Here is a 27,144-nt window from a genome sequence, read left to right on the forward strand (position 1 = left end):
CAGTAATTCAAACTCCAGCCGGTTGTGAAGTATCAAACATGCCCTCATTAGCAAACAAAGCTGAAGTTCCATGCATATCTTAGATGGGTTTAAAGATGTTGTAGCAATGTAAATTTACCAGGCATGCTTTTCTGTTTCACATTGTGCTCTGAAATGGGAGATAGACATTTAAATAAACAGAAAAACAAATGTAGATCTTTTCCAGTGGGATTTGTCTTTGGCTATCTGCAGTTTTGTAATCACACAGCAATTGCCTGACTGTATTCACTTCGTGTATTTGCTATTCTGTTTCATCAACTAAAGAATCTCAAGTGCTAAGATTTCATACTAGCTGTATGGTATTATAATCATGAGCAGATGTCAGGAGACTGATATAAAAGATCAAGTGTTATTTACTGGAGTGTTATTAGGAGGAAAAATGGGTAGGTGTTTCTGTGTAGCTTTGTAGATGCTCTTGGTTTCCATGAATACAAATTTTGATTGCTCATTTGCTGCTTACATAGAAAGCTCCCACACTGTTTCCAAGATACTGGAGTTTCCAAAACTCAGCTGTAGGCACTGTGCCTGGGCAGGGATACAGATAAATGCAAAAAAAATGCTTGACCGTCCTCTATTACTTTCTCAGACAAGGAATGGTGTCATGGCTGGGGAGTGCATGTGGGACCTCATTCCTGTGCTTCGTGACATGGATTTTTCAACTTCCTTTTGGGCTGGGCTGAATGACAGCAAAACACTCCCGCTGCAGGGAGACAGGAGCTTGGTCTTAATTGAAAATGTTTGTGGACAAGCCCTGTTATGTGCATTTATAACAGCTATGTTAGAATCTGTCTAATTATGTTATGAAATGTAAGTTGTTTAGAACACAGGCAAGGATGCAAACTCCCTTGAATGTCGGGCAAACTTGAAGCCAGTCTAAACGGGGCAGCTGGCTCTTGTCTGTAAAGATCTGGACTGGAAACTCAGTGATATCTGAACTGGAACATCTCGGTGATATTTGATAATCTACACTCAGGCATGGCAGCATTCACTGGTTGAATAAATCAATCATGCATATTTATTTGCTACACATACGTCTGAGCCCCCTCTTCTTATTGTTGCTTATAAATTACCAGTAAAATTGTTCATAATTTTCCTGCTAATGATGGAATTTTCCACCTGGATTTGAGGAACAGCATGGGCAACATCTGGTGGCTTAAGAGCAATAGATCCCTAAGGCCTCAAAGGGCAACATCTGCTTTGCAAACAGGGATAGACCCCCTGCACGGGTGACCTCCTCACCCCTCCTTCCCCCGCATTCCCTGACCTCTTCCCCTTGCTAGCTTAATGACAGATTTGAGATCCAAACTCGGTAATGAGCCCTGAAGGGCAGTCATTACTCAGGTCCTGTATATCTGGGAGGTCCTGCACTATTCCTGAGAAAGAGTTTAAAAGAAAAAGAAAAGAAACAGAGCAACAAACAAAACCCGGCATCTTTAACCCTTACTTGCTATTACCTGTTAATGGGCTTTTGGAGAAGCCACTGGGGTCCAGAGCAGCCCAGGAGCCCCCGTAGAAAACTGAAGTGTGGATGTCTGAGTGGGCTGAATCTCTCCAAGTAGGCAGAGAGGTTGCTTTCTCCCAGCAGATAGGGTGACAGTGAGGTGAAGAAAAATGGATCACAGGGCCTGCCTTGTGGTCATACTGGTCTGCTCTGATATGCTAACCATAACTTAAATTACGAGCTTTAATTTGGTGACCTCACCTGATCATGTTTATGATGTGTGCCCTGTTATCTGCAAACGAGATCCTCCTTTCGCTTTGTGCTGGGTACTTGGAGTCTGAGGGTAGAGGAGGTGATGGCATTTCTGGAAATGGGGTTATTTTTATTTCCACTAAAAGATTAGTGTTTTTCAGTTTAAAAACCCTGGTTTAAATTCCCTAAAATTTGTCAGACTTTAAGTATTTTAGTTGAAATTATTGCTGGTGTATGCCACAGAAAAGAACTCTATGTTCAGACCAAAGGTCTATCTAACATGGTGCCTTGTCTCTAACATAACTAGTAATGGGCATTAGGAAAAGCATATGAAGAACAAAGCAAATGTGTTGGGGTTTTTCCTCCAAGAATAGGAAAAGCCTAACATTTACTACAAAGGTCCCACATCTGAAAGTTGCTGATTCCAATTCCCTGCTCCAAGCATAGGAAAAATGAGTATTTCTCAATAAAAGAGTTGTAAAAATTTCTTTGTTGTTTTCAGTGAGCAAAGACCTTCATTTTCCCCCATCTCATTCCCAGAAATGGTAAGCTTCCCTTTCTAAAACAGTAATAGTCAGTGCAATAGTAACTCCTGTCCTTCCTGTTGTTACCTTTATTATAAACATTACTGTTACTTAAAACTGCCAAATTTGCTCTCATGCAATTTTTTGCTACACAGAAACATACACACCCCACACAAACTGTATTAACCTTCATAGACTTTTAAATTTTCTCAGTTTTACTGAAGGAAACATAAAGCCTTTACTGTGGAGCCATATGTGTGGGTTAAAACCGCAGCAAATATAAAAATAGCTGGATAAACACAATTTTAACCAGTTCTTAATAGCAAGCGATGGGAGCTATTCTGTTCTCTTTTAAATTTATAATGAGTATAGCTTGCCCACAGGATATGAGCTGCCTTCTTATTTTCATTCACTCATATTCACATATACTCCCCTAAGAAAGATTGTAATTGAGGTCAGAATAGAGGCATGAAGTTCTCCTGGTGGTGTATATGTAGTGCACAGGTTTGCTAATGCAATAGCAACTGCTTTTTTTTTTTTTTTTTTTTTTTTTTTTTTTTTTTTTTTTTTTTTTTTTTTTTTTTTTTTTTTTTTTTTTTTTTTTTTTTTAACATCCTAATTTGTTACTTTATCCAGGCAAAATATTTGTACGGAATTTTTTGTGGACCTTCTCATGAATATGAGACCCTACTATGCTTAGTAAATGACACTGACAGAATACTTCACACCACAACCAAAGCTTTCAATTTCATGTTTTAAAACTTGCTCACAAATCCTCCTTATTTTAGACAATTACCTCAGCGATCTTTTTTTCCAAAATGTTGAGCATGCCCTAGCCGAATGTCGTGTCTTTCCCATTGAAACCTGTTGACCTGTTTTTGTGGGGTTTTTTTACCTCTCTGAGGATTTTGCTGTGCAGGATGTCTCAGGGTACGAAAGGGTGGATTCATGCAGAAATATTTCTGAAGTCAGAAGCCTACGGCGGTGGGCAACTCCTGGGTTGTGTGCAGGGTATTGTGTAAGCGCTATTCCTCCATGTCTGTGCAAGGTCAATTGACGTAATTTGACTCATCAGTGGGGGTGGCTGGGACAACTTTGCCTGAATTGATGAGTACAAGAAGTGCTCAGGTGATCTGTTCATGTATCCCAATATCAGCAGACGTAAGCCTTGGGAAATTAATTTGCTACACCGTTAGCGGGCTGTGCAAGCTTTTGGTTGCATCCATAGGACTTGCAGTAGTAGTCACAGCTCTGAGATGTAAAGTAATCAATATGGATTTGATATTCAGCATTCATTAAATTTTAATTTGCTCTTCCTCTTCTGAAGATAACCAGTGGCTTAGCCTCAAGAAGATGGCTGAGGAATAAGTAAATAAAAACAATATTCAGTATCTAGCACCCACAGAGTATGTGACCAACTGTGAAATACTTCAAATGTGAGAAAAGATCTGTCTTCTTTCCAGGACTCGATTAAAATAGGATGTCAGGGTATCTCTTCTCTCTAGCATAGTTACAGTTGACCTGGGACCATAGTTTGTTTTGAACTGCCTATAATGGGTCAGGTTGTCAACTGGTGCAAATGCCTGGGCCAATGCCACTGATTTGGTCCTTTACACAGAAAGAAATGTGACCACCACTCAGTTTGGTATAGTAATTCCCTTAAGAGTTCCCTTTAACCTCTCCTTGCAATTTGGCCTGTTTGGATTGAGGGAGGCGTTCTTTTAGTCTGCTGCAGGTCAGTAGTTTCTTGGAGGAAAAAGGTAAAAATTAAAGTAGTTTTAAGAAAAAAAAGTCAGTTTGGCCCTTGGATCTCTCTGTTTCTTTTGAACACATGTGCCTGCATGCCTCTGTGGCCTCAGACTATGGTCTTACTGACCACCTACACACCTACTCCCGACTCTGCCGTCTGTAGATCAAATACAGAGGTCTCAAATGCTCCCCTTTCCTTTAGGTGTGCACTAACTTGTGTCAATCTTTGTATAATTGCGATGGTGTCACCTGAGTAGCACAACCAATGCAAAAGGCTTAAAACTTGTACCACTGCCGGAAGGTACACCTCAGGGTGACAGAAAGCTTGTTTGTAGTTCTACCTACCTGTGGTGTTCATGGTGGTTGGATCCCCCTCAGAGCCCATGTTGTTTGTTGTCCCTCTCAGGGTTTCCAGAGCCACCACCTTCAAGGCCTGGATTAAAGGCCTTGATACAAGATCAACCAGATCCCTTCAGTTTGTTCAAAGAGGCTTTTTGCATTAGGCCTTTGATAAACTATCTGGGGGTGGGGAGGGGAATGGGCTGTGAGGGCTTGCACAGGACTGTTCACAAAAGCAGCTGTAGGGCTGTTAAATATTTGGTTATTCCTAGAGAAAAGGTCTTTCCTGAGAAGAAGGATCTCCTGCCTCCCTCAGAACCATATAGCAGAGCTTGCTGCCCGGGCACTGAGTTGTCTCCTCTCAGCAGCCCAAAGCTTCCTATCTCGAAGGATGGATCAAATTATCAAGGCCAGCAAGGTGGTGGTGTTGCTGTGAATCCTGTGGGATTTGAAGGAGCTCTTGCTTCATCATTATGTCAGAGGACACAGCAGGAGATACTGCTGGCCAGAGTACTAAAGGAAATAGGACTGAGGCTGCAGGGACCTGTCTTTTAAAGCATCCCCAAACAAGGATCTCTCATCCACCCTTCAAAATTTTTACAAAAGAAAGCCCCAGCACAAACATATCCAGTTTCAGGAAACAGTACTCCACCAAGACTAAGTGTTCCTAGAAGTGCCAGGGGACAGAACTGGATGTAACCTCTGAGGTAGCTGCTCCTCATGGGAACTTAAACATGATGAGGAAGACAGGGCTGCAGACTGCTGTCTCCACACCCTAGCAGAGTTCTGCAGCAAAAATATCAGGATTGGAAAGTGCTTCCAGCTCTTTCATCTAAGGCAAGCACTGACAACCCCCACACTATGAGAAGCCTCTTTTTTTTCCTCTGCTTCATTGTGTTCAGACAGCTTGTGCTAGCTTGTTCAGAAGGTTATGTGCTAGCCTTCTCAGGTGGTGTAAAATGCCTTTCTTGCTGTTGTGGTGTACTGTCTCCAGTAATCAATACACACGAATGTTGTGTCTGCCAAACCTTAGCATCCCCTGTTAATGTTACTAACATGAATGTTACTGGCGGGCTTGGTAATGTGTGACTTTGCCACATGTTTTCCAAATGTATTTCTCAGCACGTTTCAGGTGTAGGAGGCTCTGGCTGCATTTTCCACTGGCAGGGAAGCTTCCCGTCAGCGTTCACACTGACGCAGCTGGGTTGGGGAGGTGCCAGTAAGAAATGCTCCATCAAGCTCAGCACAGGCACTAAGTGGAACATGGTTTCTTTAATGGTGAAAGGAAAAATTTGTTCCAGTTGTGCCAGATGCTGAGCTACACAGCTGTCAGACCTGTTCCTGTCTCCTGTTGTGACTAAGAGAGGTTAATTGCTCAGACAACCCAGATGCACAACAGCAAACTGCCTCCATACCCAGAGAGTGGTCCTGAAAGCTGCCTTGCTACAGGCCACTATGTTCCAAAACCTAATGCAAATGTTTTGACCTGAAAAATTTTGCTTACAGTACTCACTTCCATGCCACACGTGTCAGGGAAATGCTGCATAACACGTTCTCTCACATTAGTGAGATGAAACTGGGACGTACTGACCAGGTAAATGATATATTTGCCAAAGAAAGCTGCACCAAAACTGGGGAAAAAAGTACAAAAAAAGAAGAGCTAGCAAGTAAGAAACTGAAATACACGGTCAGCATTAACATTTAATGAGAGGAATGTTGAAGGGAAAACAGTTGGACTGAGTTTTGTCTCTGGTCAAGTTTCTGTGAACTCTGGAGACACTGAGCAGAGAACCACTGGAATCCAGATTCACAAAACAGAGTAAAAACATTCCTGAGTTTCCTTTTTCTAAATCTCTTACGAGCCTTCTTCTGTTCTATTTGTTTGACCTACCAGAGGATTCTTGGTGTGCCTTGAGGATTCAGGGCAAGGCTTTTTCTTTTTCTTGGCGTTCAGGGCATTTCTCCATCTGTGGAGTTGAAACTTGTGCAGCTGCATTGAGCTGCACCACTAAAAGTCTGAAATGCATTTTGAGAACTTGGAAAAGTTCAAGATTATCAATGCCTAAAACTGAAGAGCGATTTGTTCACACCTAAGAAATGACACACAGTTGTGGCTTGCGGGGACAGCAGAGCACACGCAAATCGATGCTGTCATTGGAGCAAGGTCTCTGTATGAGCCTGGTAAGCCTAAACAAAGGCTCTCTACATTCTGCTTTCTCCCATCTGCATTTTGCATTAGCAAATTATCATGGCAGTGCCATCCCACTTAGCCATCGGGCAGTTCAACAAGTGTGTGCAAGAAGTCCGTGCCAGTATGTACCTAGCAATAGGGTATGAAGAAGATTAGAGGACCAGTGCGGAAGAGGAACTTTTCTCATCTCTTCAGCAAAGCAACTGTTTGATTTCCGTTGCAGAGGCCCCAGCAGTCCATGAGGGACAGGGTTTGTATGTGTGACTTAGAAGACTTGTCTGAAGTGGCAAGTGACATTATTGGATGTGCTCACCAGCAGTTCAAGTGATATGAAAAGGAACACGTCTTTGCAAAATTTAACTGCCTAGAAGCATAAGGAGTGAATACTCACACTGACGTCTTCCAGAAGCAGAGCCATCTGCATGATTTTTCCTGCTGCCACTGATCAGTTATTCCCAGAGGAAAAGGAGAGGTTGAACAACTGCCTTATTTCAGAAGAAACTAGTGCCTACTAGTAGGCACTCTCTTTTTTTTTGTTTGTTTGTTTTTTCCCCAAAAGGAAACTTTTGCAACTTGGTGTCTGATTGAGGCCGCTGTCCACTGAAGTGGGATTTAAACTTGCTTCTTGGAACAACTTCTTCTTCTTCTTTACCTTTTCTTCTTTACCTCTTTACCCCATCCATTCTTGGAGCTGAATGCTGTTAGAGGATCATCTGACACCACATTATAACTTCTTGTTGCCTCTTGTCTTTTCCAGAGAGCACCAGCAAGATACCAGTATCAACAGAAGGGACAAAAACTTCTTCACGTAAGTTGAATTAACAGAGTCTTCCTATCTCTTTCTCTTCATTTCTTCTTGAAACTGCTTCTGCAGCTCTGAAACGGCTCCTTCTTAGCAGAGAACAATTCATCTACATCCAGCAGCTCTGTGTCTGAGTATCACCTTGCATACTCAAGCTACTTAGGGGACTGAGAAATGAATGAAGAAGGGTAAATCATAGTTCTTAATATCCTGGGGCTGTTTTGAGGAAGATAACTTGGCCTACAGTTGTCAGGCTGCAGAAGCCCAAGTCAAAAAGTATTTGTGTTGTTAGGAACTGTATTTTTAAAAATACACTTGCTGCTCCTGCAAATCTTAGCAGCTGCCTATGAATTTGCAGACTGTGTAGATGCACTGATGTGTCCTCAAGAAAGTCTGTTGCCTAGACTGCTCTGTTCCTCAGGGCTCTACATAAAATTCCTGACAGCTCTGCAGGGTCTGTGAATGTAGACAGGTAACTCACTGACAGTAGTTTAGCGACTTTTGAAGCTGCCTTGGCATACCAGGATCCTTCTCCAGATGGTTTCCTTTCAGGCTGGTGGAATTTGCTTTCAGCATCCTGCCTGCAGTTATGGATTGCGTGCCTCCACAGTTACTCCCAGAACTGACCCCAGTGAAAAAGCACTTTCATTATTTTAGCTGGTAGAGTTATTTTATATTAAGGCCACAATGCAAGGAGTTATCTCTACCACTGAGTTTGGCTGAGGGAGCTGTAGATAGACGTGTGTAAGCCAAGCAGCCCAAGGATTTACAAGATGCGCATACCCTCCTTGGCAAAGAGGCTGGGGTCCTGCTAGCTTTTTTGGGAAAGCTATGTCTGGCAGAGACAGGTTTGAGTGTGAAATGACAGTGTTTTAGGCTAGATCAAGGAAAACAGTGTGTTGCCAGATTTTGCATTTAGCATGCCTGCAGCCTTTCCTTTGATGCATCTGTGTGTGTGGTGACCTACTTCTGAAATTTTGGCACTGCTGCCTGACAGAAGAGACATTGGATGTGCCCGTATTCTTTCATGTTCTCAGTGGGGCCTGTCACTGGTGCTTCACTGGATATGTATGAGACCACATAGCTAATAGCGAGTGTCTTGTTACCATTGGAACCATTTTTGTTCAAAAAAGGTGACACGCTGGTCACTGACTCCACTGGCCTTTCCTTGCCTTCTCCCTCGTGCAGCAAGAATGCAGTCCCTGCACTTTGCTGCCTTTTTTCCCACCATCTAATATTCTTGTCCTTGAGTGGTCTCTTTCCCTGCTTATGCCCCTTCCAGTGCCTGCTGTTAAGTACTGTTCTCCTCTTTACTGCTGCTGTGCCACTGGAGAGGAGGAAGCTGGGATGTTCAAGAGGCTGGCTGCATTCCTGATGAGTCGCTGCACTGGCAGATTTCATGCCAAGTGACACATCACGCTGTTGTCCTGAAGGAGAGGAGAAAGCAGTATGTTCACTGGCTGATTATTGAGGTCTTCTCGTGGGCCTCTGAGTAGGTCTTCAATATGTGGCTGGAGCAGAGACCTGCCTAGTCCCAAACCCAGCCAGATGCTGCTTTTCCCATTATTCTCTCCCAGCCCTGGGTCCAGACCAGGCCAGCTTTCTCTTCTACTACATGAGTTTCCTGCTGACTAATAGTGTCTGAGGTTTTGGGCACTGCTGATCTTTTTTTTCCAGTCTTTACAAATGAAAATAAGCTATTAGTTTGTTCCTTCTTTAATTGAAGATAGACTGTTGTGAAATGCTGATGTTTAAATTGCCAGGAGCTAGGTCTCTTGAAGTATTTCTTCAGTCTGAGTTTCTAAGATTGGTTTTACTCTGCCTAAAACCAGACTTGATCAGGCAACAGATTCCTCTTCTCTGCATGGCATGACAACTTCAAGGTTTCACTGCAGAGCATGCAGTATGCCTGACCTGCTCCCTAGGATCCACGAGCTGGCTGTTAGCCACCTGTACTTCCTTCTTCCCTCACCACACTGGCAAAGTGCTCTCTCTTCAAACTCTTCCTTCCAGCTCACAGCACTTCTCAAGCCTACTTCTTAAATTCTTTATTCATGCATGACACCAAATGACTTGCTAGACAGTGAAAGCCCACGCAGCCACCCAAGTGCATGGCTCTAATTTACTGTGTGGTTCAGGTTCATACACTTCATGAGATTCAGACCAGCTTCAGGCTACCTGCTTCTTCTGTAAACTTTTCTGAGTGCTTCCTTTGTGTGATTTGTGTTGAGGTCTGTTTCCTTCAACTGTCCTACAAGATTATTTACCATTTTGAGAATGCTACTCCTTTTTCTTTCTTTCGGGGCTGTTGCTGTCTCCCATTTCAGTCTGGAATGTGTTCTGCTCCCCCTTCCATCTACAGCTCTTTGCAGAGGTGGTGACACTCATGGATCCTTCTCTCTTTCAAACCACAGAGGTCTTTAACCATTGTTGTGAGAGATCTGAATGCCTGACTGTTCATTTGAAGTCATGTGAGAAGAATATAGCAATCTAGTGCTTCCTGGGTCAGCATGTGGAGATTCAAGACCTACTGCTTTCCACTTTCCTCTGATGCTGTCACAAACAGCTGAAAATTTTACTCTCTCTTTGCCAGTTTTCTCCTGGCCTTCCCTCCCAGGACTATGGAGCATTTTTGCTGTAATTGATTATTCACAGTGTGCCTAGGACATGCTGAACCAACTTTGAAGTCCTTTGCTTTCTCAAGCTTTCTCATTTTTTTTCCTCTGCTTTGTTGGGTTTCTGACTACTGAGGGGGGAAAAAATGAAAGAAAAAAGAGAAAACTCTACTGGGAGAAGATGTTTGGGCTCCTCCAGTAGAACACTGTAGCTGTGGCTGTATTCTTACAATTTTATTGTTACTTCTGTGTGTTACAGAACCCATACCTAGGATACAATCTTCAACAGAAGGAACAAACACTTCCTCCTGTAAGTATATACAAGTTGTTTAAATTATTGCTGGCAAGACCCTCAAATACAGTTCTCTCTTCTCAGCCCATCAAAAAAATGTGCTTCTATCTAAACCTGTATTAAGAGATCAAGAGTGACTGGGTGGGATTTCTGCACCACAGGGGCAACTGTTATTTTTATATATTATTAAAACTCTCAGAGACATGTTCTTCTTTGCGCACTGAGATCTAAACACCTTCTTTCAGAAAGGTCAAAACGTACATTTGGGCAGGGCAAAAGAAGAGGAAACTTCTCAAGTGTTTCCTACCTGGAATTCCCTTCCCTGCCCTCCCCAGGCAATGTATGGCTTCAAACAGTTTGCTCTGACTCTTCCTCCATAGCCCCTGGCCCTGGGTTAGCTGGAACACCCTCAGGTCCAGCCATCCTCAGCTGCATGCCCGCTGGTGCATGTCAGAGTACCTTGGGCTCTTTGCCCTGTGCCCCACTACCTATAGGAAGAAGATAGGGAAGGTGAAGACATCTTTGTGCGTGCCTTCCCTCAGCTGAGACAGAGAACCAGAAATGGTTCCCCTTCCTGGGAAAGAGAGGTTGTGTCTCTGCTTATCTCGGGAGCACTCAGGGGTACCAGTGAGCAAAGTGTCTCTTTTCTTCCCTTGTAGTGATGCTTCCCAAGGAGTCACGTGTTATGGCCATAATCCTATACATATTCACCCTTGAGAACCATCAGGAAGAGCCTTCCAGCTCTTTAGTAGAACCAGATCTACCATATACCCAGCCAGCCTGGCTTTGAGCAGTCGGGAAGGTCATTTCACACAAGGGGAGGTGCTGGGTTGTGAGAGGTAGGGTTTTGAACTTTCCCTAACACATTAAGTATTGCTGGCTGCTAGGAATAGGATGGCAGGTGAGACAGACCGATGGTCCAAAATATCCTGATAGTTCCAATGATGCTATAAAATATGGTGTGTACTTTATAGCAAACTATACATTAATGTTCTTAACTCACATCTAATAGCTACTGTAACAGCACCAGGAAGAATGGTCAAAGCCATATCTCTGGATTTTTTGTGGATTTTCTTCACAGCTATTAGGCTGATTAGTTTTAAGTGTGTGTTAAATTACAGAAATTTGATAGCTTATTTAAAAACTTTCTGCCAGCAAGGTGAGAAGAGCTAATTTTGGCCTCCTTTCCCCTTTGATGCTTAGCAGCAGGGTAGGAAGGAATAATTCCTGGAGCAATTTAAAGCAGTAATTTCTCTCTGTTCTGTTCTCATTAGCACTGATGTGTAGCGGGATTAGTACTATTCAAGTCACTAAAATAAGTAATGTAGGAGGGAGGGCAAAATTGGATATTGCTGCCTATTCTGGTTAGGAAAAGCAGGAGGGAGCCAATGTTTATTGCTAACAGATGTGAATGTCTCTCTACAGAGTAATGAGGGAACTGAGTCCCTGTAGTTACTCCAAAGTTCCTTAGGGCATTTCTTTTGTGAATTTCAGTGGGACATGTCCATTTCACACTTGTCACTGTCAATCTTGTAACAGCCACAGGAGATAAAATAAACTGTTTCCTTCCACTTCTCAGACAATAGCAGATGTTTAGAGAACATGCCAGCACTGTCACTGTTGGCCAGACGCTGGGAAAGACCTGGGAACAGCAGAGTGATTCAGTAGGCTCTCTTCCCCAGGGCTTTCACAAGAGAACAGACATGTGTCATGCTTTGCTGTTTTAGGAGTTCCAGTGACAGACAGCTATTCAGAGATCTAAAAGTTTTTTTAAAACTCCATTTCTTTAAGACACCCCACAACTGATATCTCAAAACTGAAGCTCCCTACCCTTTTATGTGCACATATACCTGCAGTCCTCAAAATACCGTCCATTTTGAGGGTGTGGACCTCTGTTCTTAAATAAAGGAGAAAGGAAAGCCTATGATGCATTCTGAGTTTCACATAAACAACTGGTGATCAGGTTGAGGGGTCAGTAATCCAGAGGAGGAGGGAAATTCATGCTTTTATGTCCTGTTACATAGTGAGAGACATAGTGGCACTGATTGCTAATGCTGCCCTTTGTAGGTAGGCATAGTTCCCACTTTGTCTTCTACTCCAGCCCTAGGATTGTTTCGTATATATTTATTTTCTTCTGTGTAATCATAAAATCATAAAATGGTTTGAGTTGGAAGACACCTTAAAGATCACCTAGTTCCAACCCCTTTGCCATGAGCAGGGACACTTTACACTAGACCAGGTTGCTCAAACCTGCATCCAACTTGTCCTTGAACAAGTGCCAGGGATGGGGCACTCACAATTTTCTGGGCAACCATGGCAGTGCCTCACCACCCTCACAATAAAGAATTTCTTCTCAATATTAATTTAAACCTAGTCTCTTTCAGTGCAATTTAAACCTAGTCTCTTTCCCTCTCGTCTTATTGCTACATACTCTAAGTTACAACTTTCATTTTCCTTCATGATGATGCTCTCTGTGATACGTTTTTTCCTGCTGAATGAAGTGAACGAAACAACAGCAGTTGTAGCCCTATGTGCTGTCACTACAAAGGACTGCAGAGACCATTTTTAAGCACATCAGAAATATTTGGGGAGAGTTTTTTCCATCCCTTGTCTCCTAGGACTGCAGTGATCTGAAATAAGTGCCTTATGACCCTATGACTTTCTTCTGCTGAGGAGCTGCAGTGGAAAAAGTAAATCTGAAAGTTCACCCTAATGCCTTGGTTTTATGGGTTCAGTCAACTATATATTCAAGACTAGAGAATGGAATTGTGGTGGTCTTTTTTGCCCTCCTGGGACTTGTTAAAGGAATCTTGGCTTCTCACCCTGATAGCATACCCATGGCAGCTTTCCTTTTCTTTAGACAATTGGTCCCAAAACTTGCATTCTTGTTTGTAAGTTACGACATACATGGAAAGAAATCAAAAAGCAATCAGTTTTCCTAGGTTAAAACCATCAGCACTGCTCACAGCCTTCTGTGTGGAGGTGTTGTACAGGAAGATTTGTATGGTGCAATAGGGGAGAAGCGAAGTGGTGGGGTAGGGGCTGCCTACAGTAACCACAATTCCTGTTGTGTGGGAACCACCAGCAGCACACTACAGATATAGAGACCAAGAGTGATTCTACACCTTGGTTTGCTGGTTCTATGGACAGCAATAGTTTGGAAACCTGTGCTCCGAGGGCTAAGCTGGATGGAAAGCTGAGCACTTTTAGCAGTAGAAAATGGAGAGGTTGCACAGAGACAGAGCCTGTGGGAGTACATGCTGTTATAAGTTAGTTTAAGAATTTAGACAACTCAATTCCAATTAAAAATTGATAAATTTATTAAGCAAGCGATAATAAAGCAAACAGTGCTGGGTGGTCTGGGGGGCAAGTGCCCCGCCCGAGACACACACACCTTGTTTGAAAACCAGGATTTTTGTATTCTTTCGATATCAGTTGTTGAATATTCATTCATTGTCCGTTTGTTGCCTTAAAAGGCAACTTTCCTGCTTTGGAGGTGGGTGTTACCCCCTGGCTGGTTGTCACCTATCTCCCCTGGGCTTGTACAGGGGGGTCTTGCATCATCCCCACATTGCAAGGGATGGAGGGCCTCTCTCTGTATCCACATGGTACAGAGAAATACAATTTTATTTCTAATTTGTTCCCTGTTCCCGGCCACAAAAGATTCCCTGGTGTTAGGTCCAGACAGGACCCTTCACTTTACAGACTCTGCGGTACGCCTAGAAGTTAGTAAATATACAGAAATAGTTCTTTTATTAGTACCCCCTTTTTATTTTAATTTGCTTGGAATAAAAACCAGTGCCTTCACTTATCGCACATGCCAAACTCTTCATCACAGATGGAAGTGTGTGCTTAGTTGCAACCTTGCAATGCCACCATCATGCTTGTTTGTGCTGCCCACTAGGGGCTGCTCCCTAAAATGTCCATGGGGGCAGTTCCTCCAGCAAACAGGGAGAAGGCTGATCCCACCTTGCCTGTGGCTTCTCTTTTCAGAAGAGTACAGAGCAAGGTTGTTGAGCTTTTGAAGTCTTTTAGAAAGACCCAGTGTTGGTCATCTGTCACAGAGATTACTTCAGACTAATTTTTCCTAGAGACTATCATGCTGACCTCTAAAACATGCAAAGAAATTTAAAAAAAAAAAAAAAAAAAAAAAAAAAAAGGATTAGTTGGATAAAAAATGTACCAGTTTGAACTGCTTAACCCTTCTTTCCGGAGTTATTAACTTACAAGCTCCAAGCCTGGCACAGCAAGGCACTTTCCTAACACTTCATCTTCTCATCCTGCAATACAATCTGTGTATTACATGGAGACCAGGTACAGCACATGGAAAGGAGGCACAGAAAGACTTCTTGCCTCTCACATTTTCTCAAGTACAATACTGAACTGCTTTGATGAAAGTGTTCCATGCTGAGCAATGAAACCTCCTATGAGATGATGTGAGGGTCACTGGTTTACAGAATATTTTTAATGGCACTATTTTTGCATATATGAAGCAAACAACCTGGACAGTAAATCACCTGTGTCCTAAAATCTTAACAAGCAAGATAAGTTTCTGCTAAATTCTGCTTTCCTTCATCTCCTAAAGTGAACCCAATCCTCCTCCCTTGTATTTATTTATGTTATAACTGACAGAAGTCCACTTCAAAAAAACCTGAATTGTTTTCAGAATCATACAAACCTTGAATGAGTGTTTTGTCATAAAATCTAAATACACTGGTGGCAGCTCAGAAATTTCTGAAATGCAGCTATTTGGGGGTGGAAGAACACAGTTTTTTATGAGATAGTAACTGGGTAGAGTCACCTGGGGCAGGATGGTAAGAGGAGAATACTGTAACCAGTTGATAAAGCTGAGGGAATTCAGATGGTGAAGGCAATTACTCAGGTTCCACTTATGCTAGCACAGCAGGACTCCCAGCTCCTGTTCTTGTAATAAATTAGTCTGACATCTTCAACTGTCAGCATTTAACTCATCCCTTCCATGGATCAAAAGGCTGCTTTCCCAGGAAAGCCATATGCCTGATGCCTTGGTGGGACAGTGGGTCAAAGGAAAACCCTGTGCCACCCAGTGTGTTTTGCTTTACTATTTCAGTGGGTTTATTTTTCCGAATAATCATCTCTGGAGAGAAAATTTTGCTTTGTTCTAAGGACACTGTGAGTGAGTAATGGGAGGGTCTGATAATTAGTTCTTCTTTACTGTAAAATAAGTTTAAACCTACTAGTTAGTGAAATGCTACTGAAAGAGCAGTGGTGAAGATGTGTCAATCCCTTGTTAAAACCTACCACAGCTGCAGTATGTCACAGTTTCATTCTCCACAGTAGGCATGAATGAGAGTGGGCAATGCAGGGGTAATTTCACTACCCTTATGATTTGTTCCAGCACGGCAAATCCTGTTTCCCTGTAGTTAAATTTCACAGAGAGGGCAAATTCAGTTGAATAGGTAACATTTCCAAAGAGACAGAGCTTTCAGTCTTTTGTGTGATTCCTAGTCTAAAGCTGGTGTGGCACGAAATGTCTGTTCCAAACCACTTAATATCCTGGGGTTTTCTGTAGCTGCGCTCTTGGTCCCCCAGTCTTGCTCTGAAGGAGAGCTTGGGTTTTCATCTCATCTGCATAAGGCTGCTCCACTGAGAAATTTGTACATCAAACCTCTGAGATAACACCACTAGAATAGAGTCAGTTGTCTTTTGTGCTGGGGTTTCTTCTTTTTGTTTTTCCTTTAAGGAGGTCAGAGAGGTAAAAGGCAATGATGGGTATAAGCAGTGCTAAAATTGGAAGAAGCTGACATAACAGTCACAAAGGAATAAGTGCAACAGTTTATATAGCTTAAATACAGCTGCCAGAGTGGAAGGATTTTAAGGACATTGGCTTATTCTACCAATATCTGTATATTTGTGCGCGTAAGAATAAATGTGCATTCTGTAAGGCTGACATTTTCCTCAGCATTTGTGTATGAGGAGGCAATAGCGGTTTATGTATAAACATACATACATGTATAGGTATAAAGCATGTGCATGTAAGTTTGAAGGTAATGATTTGGATCTGTTTACTTCAGGATTTGCTTTCCTGAGGCCATGGCTTACACCATAAAAAAGACGATGAAATGTGTCGCAGTCTGCTCTGATGGAACACAAGTCACAAAACCTACTTCATGTGTTTCTGATGTTTGTAATATTTCTGAAGGAGTTTTGCAAGGTCATCTCTCGTTACCTTTAACATGTCATGGGTCATCTCCTTCTCTTCAGAGTTCTAACAAACTCTTACCGGCTTTTAGGAAAAAGGGATTTTTAAAAACTGCATGTGTCCTCACTGATGGAGTGGGGGAGCCTCTCACAACAAGGTAGCCGTCCAAAAGGCACAGTATTAATTTCTTCCTTAGCTGGGTTTCAGAGCCATCCCTACCTTTCCTCAGGAACACCAGCTATGTCAGGACCTCTGTTTCTGAGACCCTGGAAATCATATGGAAATTTGTCTTCAAGGGTCTGCTAGTAAGGCCTGGTTTCTTTGAAGTCCTTCCAGATGGTCAAATCATGGCAAATTCTTTCCTAAGAGAGCATTAGTGTGTGCCTTTCTGACCTCTTCTGTGCTGAAGTGACATGCACTATCCACCCACCTGAAACCAAAACGAGCATCTTTTTGATTTGCCAGCATAGCCTGTGCTATACTGAAGGACATAATCTTGTAGTACAGGGATGTGTTGATGCTTTGACCTTGGTGGTTTGGTCACTGTGTCCTCCAGGGGAGGAAGGCCCTGGCACTGTGACAAAAACAGGTGCTCAAGGACTTCTGTTCCCTCCTGGCTGTACCCTTTCTGGCTAGTAATTATGAGCATACTTTGAGGTAATGGATCAGCCTTTTCAAAATCTTCCCTCTTCTGAGTCATGGAGGTAGTTCTTGCTGAATAAAGGTACACAATAGGCAGTCATACCATCTGGGCAGAGGTCTGGGGACAAAATAGAATATGTGACCTTGACAGAAACGTCCATCTATTTAATGCCATTATCCATGCTGAAATCAAGAGTGTCAGTGCTTGTAGGAAGGCATGAAGGAGCCAAGGAGCTCAGAGTGAGTATTTATGAATATGTGCATGGGTACAGAATAACGTTTGTATTTTAATGCAATAGGCAGTTCCCAACTTACCCCTATAGTCCAGATATTCTGTTCATCTCCTTATCTTCCAGCTGTTGTCCACACAGTACCTACCCTAAAGAGGCTTTACCCTCAGGCACTGTGTTGTGTTAACCCCAGGAGAGATTAGCAGTGCAAGTTCCTTTGTGCTCCTCAGAAGACCCTTCTGTTCTCAGAAAGACGGGATGACAGCTCAGTTTCTTGGCTTTGGAGGTGGAGTTTCTGTTGTTTCAGTTTTGGAGGGAAAGGTTCCAACAGAGAGAATATTCCCAAAGGGAATTTGAGTTACCAAATTTGAATTACCCCATCATGCCTGAAGGCTTCCTGGGCTCCCTTCGACAGAGAGGCACAGACAGCAGGCTTTCCTAGATGAGTGCCCTGGGCTTTCTAGTCCATATTCTCCCAGGGGAGATCTTAGGCTACATTAGCTGTGAATTGAAACACCCCGTGGTGTGTCAGGGCCCTGGTCCATAAGATTCTGTTTCAAGTCTGTGGTCTGGCAGTGGAGGTCAGTGACAAAGCAGAAAGACAAAATTAATGAAACACAAAGGATTCAAGAGGCTGGGTCCAATGCTTTCAATGTTTTCATCCTGAGCTTCCAAAGTGGGCTGAGTTCTGGTCTTAGACAGCAACAGCGGAAGGGAAGATAGCCCTCTGAGTTATCCTCCTCGTCTCCTATGTTCTTTTGATTCTTGAGCAGGAATCCAGGGAGTCCGTACCACTTTAACAACTGGAAGTGCCTCAACATTTGATGGATCAGTTTCTGGAAGATGAAAGCAGAGAGTAACACAGCAGTAGATATAAGAAGAGCAGAAAAGCACATCATTTTCAGAATAACTTGCAAAGTGAATGTTTCCATTTCCTTAAGAATAACCCCTTGATAAATTCCTGTTTACTTCTTAGAAAATGTAAACTGCATCACATAAGTGATATTTCAATAGCTATGGGCAGAGAACTGTACACACAAATATGACCTTTTCAGAGATGCATGGCTTTGCTAAGCCATCACTATGTCTCCTTATTAGCTTCTCCACAAACACAGTGGTGCTCTATAGCTGAGACTCAATTTAGACTATAGCAGTTCGTATCAGGTAAATTAAAAACAATACCCTTCTTTCACGTTCCTATTCTGGCAGTGTTGTAATAGTGCAGTGGGAGCCAAGATAAACCCTTGGGAAGAAATTATTATCCTATCCTTCATGTCCACATCTCTTCTAAATTGCCTTTTGGTAACCTCTTCTAATTGGATGCAAAATGGGAAAGTTGTATCTCCTGTGACTTTCATTATCAAAATGTTCCCGCAGGTTCTTAATGGTTTCTGCTATTCTTGACATTCTCCCCCTGTACAGAGAGGAGAAGAAATTGCTGTAGTCACTGCAGCAATTACAGAGCAGCCTTCTACAATGTGATCTTCTTTCTAGGTTTGCAACTTCCTAAATATTTAGCAGGAGCCAGCTAGTCCGTAACTTCGAGTTGCCTATGCCATGGCATGGAAGTGCATAGCAAGTACCACAAAACACCTACTCTGTGGTTTTTGAAAAGAAAGCTATGCCCTGGAGCAATTGTCCTTTATGAATCATGTCTGATGGATATCAGTATTTTTTTTTCAGTGACTGTATGTGTGTATATATATATGTAGGCTCCTAGATTTCTTCACAAGATTTTCTTTTCCTGTCTGCCCACTCCTCAGGCTAGTCATTTCAACTTCATTATGGATGTACAGAGCTGATAGATCTTATTAGTTTATATTAATCACAGTATCTGAGATCCTTTGGCAAAGTAATTCCAAATTTCCCCTTCTACAGGGATCTGCTTTTCCACGGGAGGAAATTTTTCACAGCCTTCCAATTTCCAAACTGCATCAATTCTGTTGCAAGCTAAAATAGCATGGAGCATTTCTAATTTATGATGGATGATCATAAAGGCTAAATCTAGGGTGCTAAGCAAAGTGAGGCTGAGGAGTGAGATGGAGTGCTAGAGCAGTGTTTGCCTATTTCTTCATTAACTTGCTTTCTTGTGCCATTTTGGGTCATGCCAGCTACTGATTTTCAAGACATTTAAGTACAATATGAAGGATTAAGAGCATTGAGACCTTGACCAGGAGCCAGTATATGTCCCTCCCAGCCCAGCTCTCTTCAGTCTAAGCAATTCTCCCAATAACATCCCAACAGAAGTTGCAACTTCCACACACTCACAGGTTCATTTAACTACACCAGAGGGAATTAATCATAAAGCCATATGAATGCCATTAAAACACCACTTGGGTGGGCTAAGACATAGCCTTTCCACAATTTAGACACTGAGAACTGGAAGAAGACACATGTAAATGATTTTTAATGAAGGGCAGAGCCACAGTGAAGTGTCATGTGATGTAGCTGTAGCCTAGCCACACGTGTCCTTGGAGTGAGAGCTTGGTCCATCCCCTTTACTACTGAGCAGTGTTGGAATATCAGAGGCTGTCTATTCAGCCCCAGCCTTCCCAATGTCATTGTACTTGTGGGGCAAAGAGCAGCTGACATTACACCCCAGCCCTCCCAAGTATAGCAACCACAGCCACTGCTCTTGAACAGAGAGATGAGACAACACCTACTACACTCCAGTCCAAGCCAACAGAGGAGACAACTGTTTTCCCAGCCTTGAGCATTTGGCTCATTTGTTTGTCCATTTGTTTCTGTTTCATTTATTCAGCACAGAAAAGGTCCTTGCTGCAGAGCTATAAATGTTCAGAATTGATGTTGAGTGAGGAAGGATTTGACTGAACACTTTTACAGCCTGAAGCTTTCACAAATGCCATGTTCCACTGAGCTTATCTAAAAGTTTACCATTTATGCATGGGGTGGTAATAGCACTTCAGAATTTAATACAGTCATTATTTTTCTGAGGTTTGTAAAGTGGAATTTGAACTTTACTACTGATATCTTTCTGGTAGTATTCACAATGATCCAAAACATGATTCTTAATAACACAGTCAAGTGTCTGACAGGTGTTTAGATGAGCTTTCCAAAATGTCAGCAAGTTTGATGAGGAGTATCACTGCAATGGTTGGTTTCCAAAAGATAAGCCATAATCCAGGAAGGAATTACAAGGGTGGTTTTTTTAGTAGCATACATTTTACACACAGATATCTAGCTGTGAAAGCAACAGCTACCTACGTAGTAGAAAGCTACTCATCAGATCTACTGCTGCCAGTTGTGGCATAAATTGCCAGTGGCAGAAATTTTTTTCTGGTCTTCTCAAATTAGAAGTGAGCTAACCACATGTGCTTTTATTTATTTGAGATGTCTGTGTTTTTATGTAGAGAGAATGATCTTTCATTTGTAGCTAAAAGTCTGTTGTTAGCTCTCAAGCACTGGTGTCCAGTGCCATGGGGCATTAGTTCAACAGTTTAGTTATTGTTCTGAGAGAACAGTAGGTTTAAATGTCTGGTGCTTTTGCCTGATTAAATGCCACCTCCCCTGCTTTTTTTCTGTTCCAAAAAAGCCCCAAACTAGCCTTGATTGTTTTGAATTCCTTAATATTTTATGTTATTTAAAGCAATACAAACATGGATTGATTCCACAGGACACACAGTGAAATAGGGTTTGGGAGTCTAATCTTGCACTATACTTTTTATACTGTTATTATGACTTTTATTATTTCCCCGGAATGGCTCTTTCCTTCCATTTCCCACTGGGGAAATATTTGGCTTAAAACAAGCTGCAGGCTATGCATAGTTCCTGAATATTTTAATGATCTACACAAAACCCATTAGCTGACACGGTGGCAACTAATACTTGACAGACAGTAGGATAACAGTTGTCTCAGAGACTGCGAGAGGCCAGAAGGATCTTAAACACTAATGCTGCAGGAAGGATGAAGAATTGCCTTGAGCAGCCACACAGCTCATTCGAATGCCTGTCGATCTGTCTTGATGAGGAACTGGTGCTTTGGTTCTCTGGTATAACTAGCTCTGAATCAGATGCTGATCCTGGAGACTAGGCAAGCTGCATCAGAGGAGTAGATTCTTGTAGCTCCTTTAAATGTTTGTGACTTCGGAGGGAGGAGGTTAAGATTAGGTCCAGGGAGGGAGTGCTGTGAACACAGATTCTGTATCTTTTTTTGGTGGATTTGTAGCCGTGCCAACGTAGCTGTGATGGCTGAGACCGGCAGATCAGTCCCAAGGTTTTGTGGGAGGTAACCTAAGCCTGAAATCCTCTCCGCCTGTGTTCAGGCAGCGCATTTGGACTGTGCACCAGTGAAATGCCTTCCTGGAGTGAGGGGAGAGGAAATGAGGCATGGCTTAGGAACTGTTTAGCTTCACCTGTCCAGTTACACCTTTCTGTTAGATGCAGAGGGTTCTTGGTGCCTTATCCATGTCCGTATCCTGGGTCACATGTGTAAGTGTCCTCTCATGCTGGCAGCAACACCGTGAGTGAATTATGCTTTCAACAGCAAGAGTTAAATGCCAGCACCTTACTAATTCTTCCAGCCAAACAGACACCTGGAGAGCTAATATACATTGTTGTACTTACTGCTTGAGTTATGTGTAGAAAACACGCAATAAAACCCTAGATAATTGGATGTGGATTGCATTTGCAATTATATGTTCACTGGATAATATGCATGCATCAGAGACCTAATATTCACCTCAGCAAGAGAGCAGAGTTATAGGCAAGCTGAGCAAATGGAGCTTTTCAATTTAAATGTGCAAATGAATTTCATACACACATGGGCACCATTAGCAGATGGTCAGTAAGGAAGGCTGTGTACAGAAGGGGGATTCTTTCCTTTTAATTTGACGAGAATCTGTTTCTCTGGGTGGTGTTCCATCCTGAGGAATAGCTTTTATTATCTGTAAATATCTCGTAAAATATGAGATTGCCATTCACAACAGCCCAGAAGCGTCACGTGTAAATTACTGGATGAAGAACTTTCTCTGGATGGAGGAAAAAGTATTTTGACTGTTATAAAATTTTCAGAAAAAGATGTGACACAGGTACCTCAAGTAGAAACACATTAGCTGTATTTGATGACCTGGCACATGATTGCTGAAAATTTTGAGAATTCCTTAAGGAAAATAAAGTATTCTTAAAAAAGCTTTTAAAGAAGAAATAGGCATCAGCTAACTGAAATGGGAGGCAAGCAGAGAATTGGTTACGACTTGTTTAGACCTGTTACTGTTGAGTTCATCTGCTCTATCCTGGTATGGAAGGGGTGGCGGAGTGAAGGAAAGGCTAGTCTAAGCAGAAAGGAAAAGAATGCATGCATGTATGAGCTGGCACTTCTGCTTAGCCTGTGTCTCAATCAGATCTCACCACTCATTTCTTAAACACTGCCAAGTTCTTGGCATGTCCCCTTTTATTATCACAGGAAATTGTCAGCATGACAAAGTACATTACAGCATTCAAAAGAAATACTGGCTAATAAGGGTCCTTATTAGTGAGCTTTCAAAGAACTCTGCTTTTCTGATCTCTGAGGACTAATTTTTAACTTAGTCCTAGTCGTGATCAGGTCTTGGACTTCAGGAGCTCTGCAGATAATAGTCATTCCAAATAATTTTGAGCACAGTCTCTGCACACAGTACTACCTGTCAAAACTGAAATACCTTGAACAAGAGTCCCAGCTGTCAGCCAGTCAAACATGTGAAGCAGTCATGCTGCTGTACCTTCTCTTCCTGGTCACAGAAAGAAGGGGTAGCTGACCTGTTCTGGAAAGCAGCATGTGTTGCAGGGCAGAATTTCTGCTGCCAGCCCATGCTCACAGAGGTTGGGGAAGCAGCACAGCCAGGATGCATCAGCAGGCAGGCTGGACTGTCCCATTACCCCCCAAGCCCCGTGTCCTGTCTCAGGCAGGAATGGGTGCCACAGTGGCTTGTGGGGGAAAGACACAACAGAAAGATGATGCTTCTGCTAAATGAGTTTCCTCCTAAGCTGTGGCCATGAGAGGGAACTCACCCTTTCCAACTCCTATTTTGCTCTAGTTAGATTTATGGGGAGTCTTGTCTCTTCTGTAATCTTGTTTTGTCGTTGGCTGCAGCTCCCTCTCACTCTTCCATAGCAAACACCACCACCCTGTTATGCCTTGGATTAGGTTCCTCAGTGTTGAGGTCACCAGTGCCCCCCATGACTTTCGAAGGGAGCTTCTCCCACCTTATAAACCCAGGGTAGTCAGGGACGACAGATGATTAAACCTTAAGCCACTAAATGGAGTGTAGTCTTCTTTTGGTCTACTGCCTCTCCTCATCCTTTATCTACATCAACTGGAAACAACTACAGCAGAAACCTCATAAATATTGTGGCTGGAGTCACATGCAATTTCAGACACCTTGAATAGTGTCACACATGACTGATGTGGGAATAGAGACTGCCAGAATATAGAATCATAGAGTGGTTTGAATTGGAAGGGACCTTAAAGATCATCTAGTTCCAACCCCCCTTCCACAGGCAGGGACACTTTTCACTAGACCAGGTTGCTCAGAATCCCTGAGAACTTCCAGGGATGGGCCATCCACAGCTTCTCATCCTCGGGGCAACCTGTGGCAGTGCCTCACCACCCTCACAGTAAAGAAGTTCTTCCTAATATCTAATATAAACCTTTCCTTTTTCATCTTAAGGCCACTCCCCCTTGTCCTATCACAACATGCCCTTGTAAGGAGTCCCTCTTCACCCTTCTTGCACTGGTGAGGCCACACCTTGAGTATTGTGTTCAGTTCTGGGCCCCTCAGTTCAGGAAGGATATTGAGGTGCTGGAGCGGGTCCAGAGAAGAGCAACGAGGCTGGGGAAGGGACTGGAGCACAAGTCCTGTGAGGAGAGGCTGAAGGAGCTGGGGTTGTTCAGCCTGGAGAAGATGAGGCTTAGAGGTGACCTCATCACTCTCTCCAGCTCCCTGAGAGGAGGTTGTAGCCAGGTGGGGGTTGGTCTCTTCTCCCAGGCAATCAGCAGCAGGACAAGAGGTCACGGGCTTAAGCCTTGCCAAGGGAGGTTTAGGTTGGATATTAGAAGGAAGTTCTTTACAGAGAGAGTGATCAGGCATTGGAATGGCCTGCCCAGAGAGGTGGTGGATTCACCATCTCTGGAGGTTTTTAAGATGAGGTTGGATGTGGCACTGAGTGCCATGATCTGGTAATCACAGTGGGGTTGGATCAAGGGTTGGACCTGATGATCTCGGAGGTCTCTTCCAACCCAGTTAATTCTAGGATTCTGTGATTCTTGTAGACCCACTTTACATACTCAAAGCCTGCTGTAAGGTCTCCCTGGAGTCTTCTCCAGGCTGAACAGCCCCCAAATCTCTCAGCCTGTCTTCATAGGATTGGTGCTCCAGTCCTGTGATCAACTTAATGTCTCTCCTCAGGACTTGCTCCAACAAGTCTGTGTCTTTCTTGTGTTGGGGCCCTAGAGCTGGATGCAGTACTCCAGGTGGGGCCCTGTGAGAGCAGAGCAGAGAGGGAGAATCACCTCCCTTGACCCGCTGGTCACATCTCTTCTGAGGCAGTCCAGGATGCAGTTGGTCTTCTGGGCTGCAAGTGCACATCACCGGCTCATATTGAACTTTTTGTCCATGAGCACCCCCAACTCCTAGTTTGATTGAGGGCTAGTCTCAATCTGTTCTCCTCCAATTTGTGTTTTGGATTACCCCAGTTCAGGTGCAGGACCTTGCACTTGGCCTTGCTAAGCTTTGTGAGGTTCACACGGACCCACCTCTGAAGCCTGTCCAGGTCCCCGTGGATGGCATCCCTTCCCTTCGCTGTGTCAACTGCACCACAATCTCGGTGTCACCAACAAATTTGCTGGGGCTGCCCTCGATGCCACTGTCCCTGTCACCAGGAAAGATGTAAAACCACACCTGTTACAGTACCGACCCCTGAGGGACACCACTTGTCCTTGGTCTGCACTTGGACATTGAGACATCGACTGCAACTCTCTGAGTGTGACCATCCAGCCAATCCCCCTATCCATGTTGTGGTCCACCTGTCAAATATGTCTCCAGTTTGTATGTCAGTGCTTTACTCATTGCTGTCCATAGCTGTGGGCAAGGCCAAAAAGGGAGAGGACGGTGCAAAACCAGTCCTCGTGGAAAACTGCAAACTTGTTGTAGTACCTATAAAATGCCCTCCTTGCCCTTTTGTGATTAACTATTGACATATATGCTAAAGCATGAGGCTTACTAACCCTAACAAAAGAAGCATTTGGTTTTGTTAGTGCAGGAAAGGGATGCATGTTCCTATTTTCCATTCAACTATCAAATCTTCTCTCAAAATTTCTTTAAGAAATTTTGCAAATAGGTTATTAAGCAAATAGGTGCTTCTCTATGGCAGGTATTTTTTTTTCTTTTGTTTCCACATGGAAAAAGGAAATGTTTCTGTTCCCCATACAGGAAAATGTAGTCATGGAGGGCTATAAAATCACCTGACAGGCTGTAAAGGCATAGCTTGGCCTGCTCTAAAGGCATAACTTGGCCTGCTCTTCACAGTCCACAGAGGTCCTTCTCTTTGCTCAGGAGGTGGAGAGGAACATCCTGACTGGCTGAAGGCACTCCCTTCACTGGTGATGTAAGATCGTAAACTGGTAGATTTGGGGGTCTCGTTTTGCAATCCATGGGAAGTTCTGAGAAGGATCTGTGTGTCAGTCCTTCTTCAAGACTTCTAACTGATCTTAAAACTGGCCACAGTTTGACCTGATCCTAGTTTATTTGTCCCAGAGCAGATACAATTAATATGTATCACCCACAATAAATACGTGGGTGAACATACAAGGAAAACAATGCCTTCATCAGGGAGCCAGCACAAGGCTTCTGTCATTGACACTCACCCTTGCCCTGTCGTTTCACCCACTGTGATTAGAAATTCATCAAATATGTCTGGAGAATTTGCATGCTGAGCCTGCTTTGGAAAGAGGGGATTGTCTAGCCATGAAAGGAGATTATGCAGCAATTTCCTCCTCAGCTCAGCAAGGCAATGAATCTGACTCTTCATTACGGAGGAAGGATGAGTAAGAACCGTTGCATTTCCTGTGCAGCAAGAGCAACATGAGCCCTGCTCCAGGTTCCTTTGGGAATTTCCATGATTGTGTCAATTTCAGACATGATGCATGATGTTCCTACGAGAAGATGTAGATGTTTAAATAGGAATGCTTGTGGGGAAGGGGAGAGGGATCTTTTCACTAAACAATGTGTCAGTTCTCAGCTAGAAAGAAAGCTGTACAAAAGGAAGACAGGCTCAAAGTTAGTTGCTTGACTTTTATAACTCCTGCATTAATTACTGACAGCAGCAATGTATTTCTGAGATGACCGTAGTTTTTAGTAGATATTCTCACATTCTCTCACCGCTTAGGAAAATACTTCCCTCCCCGTATGAAAATATTTGCTGTGTTTTTATTATGTGAGAGGCTGTTAAGAAGTCTTGCAGCTCCTTGCTAAATAAATGGAGAGAGAGGTCCCACAAAGCATCTGCCTCTTTCTCCTGTGTTTTTACACTCCTGCTCAGGGTAAACACAACTCCGTGCTGCTGCTAAGGCATCAAACACTGTCCTTCTCTTTCCAAGAGTCTTTAATACATATGCAATACTGCTTGGATCTTTCTAAATCTTTACCTGAGGGATGTAGTACATCTGCTAATGCAAAAATGTATCACAAGGACACCTTTTTGCACTCAAAAAAGACAGGCAGTCTAGCAATTGGAAGTTAGCAAGACACTGATCAGAAGAAAGAGTTCCTGAGCAACCCTAAGCACGTGCCTTAGGACTAGTATGAGTGCACATTACAGGCTGGGAAACTTGGCCAACACTTGGCTCCTGAGG

General features: G+C 43.1%; 1 protein-coding gene across 9 annotated transcripts in view; it reads left to right on the forward strand.

The window, feature by feature from the left end:
• Positions 1–27,144, forward strand: part of NRG1 (neuregulin 1) — a 439,630-nt gene that overhangs the window by 303,995 nt on the left and 108,491 nt on the right. For 5 of the 9 annotated variants that reach the window (XM_027897380.1, XM_027897301.1, XM_027896801.1 and 2 more), the window contains 2 exons: positions 7,293–7,343; positions 10,212–10,262. The exons of 2 other annotated variants lie outside the window; for them this stretch is intronic. In XM_027897380.1, the coding sequence (XP_027753181.1) occupies positions 7,293–7,343; positions 10,212–10,262 (102 nt within the window). The remainder of the gene's footprint in view (positions 1–7,292; positions 7,344–10,211; positions 10,263–27,144) is intronic. 2 more of the 9 variants (XM_027897047.1, XM_027896970.1) reach the window with 2 other exon arrangements.

Source organism: Empidonax traillii, unplaced genomic scaffold (genome assembly GCF_003031625.1).
Source record: "Empidonax traillii isolate 1590-97213 ecotype Southwest subspecies unplaced genomic scaffold, ASM303162v1 scaffold2:size4533513, whole genome shotgun sequence".
Classification (NCBI taxonomy): domain Eukaryota; kingdom Metazoa; phylum Chordata; class Aves; order Passeriformes; family Tyrannidae; genus Empidonax; species Empidonax traillii.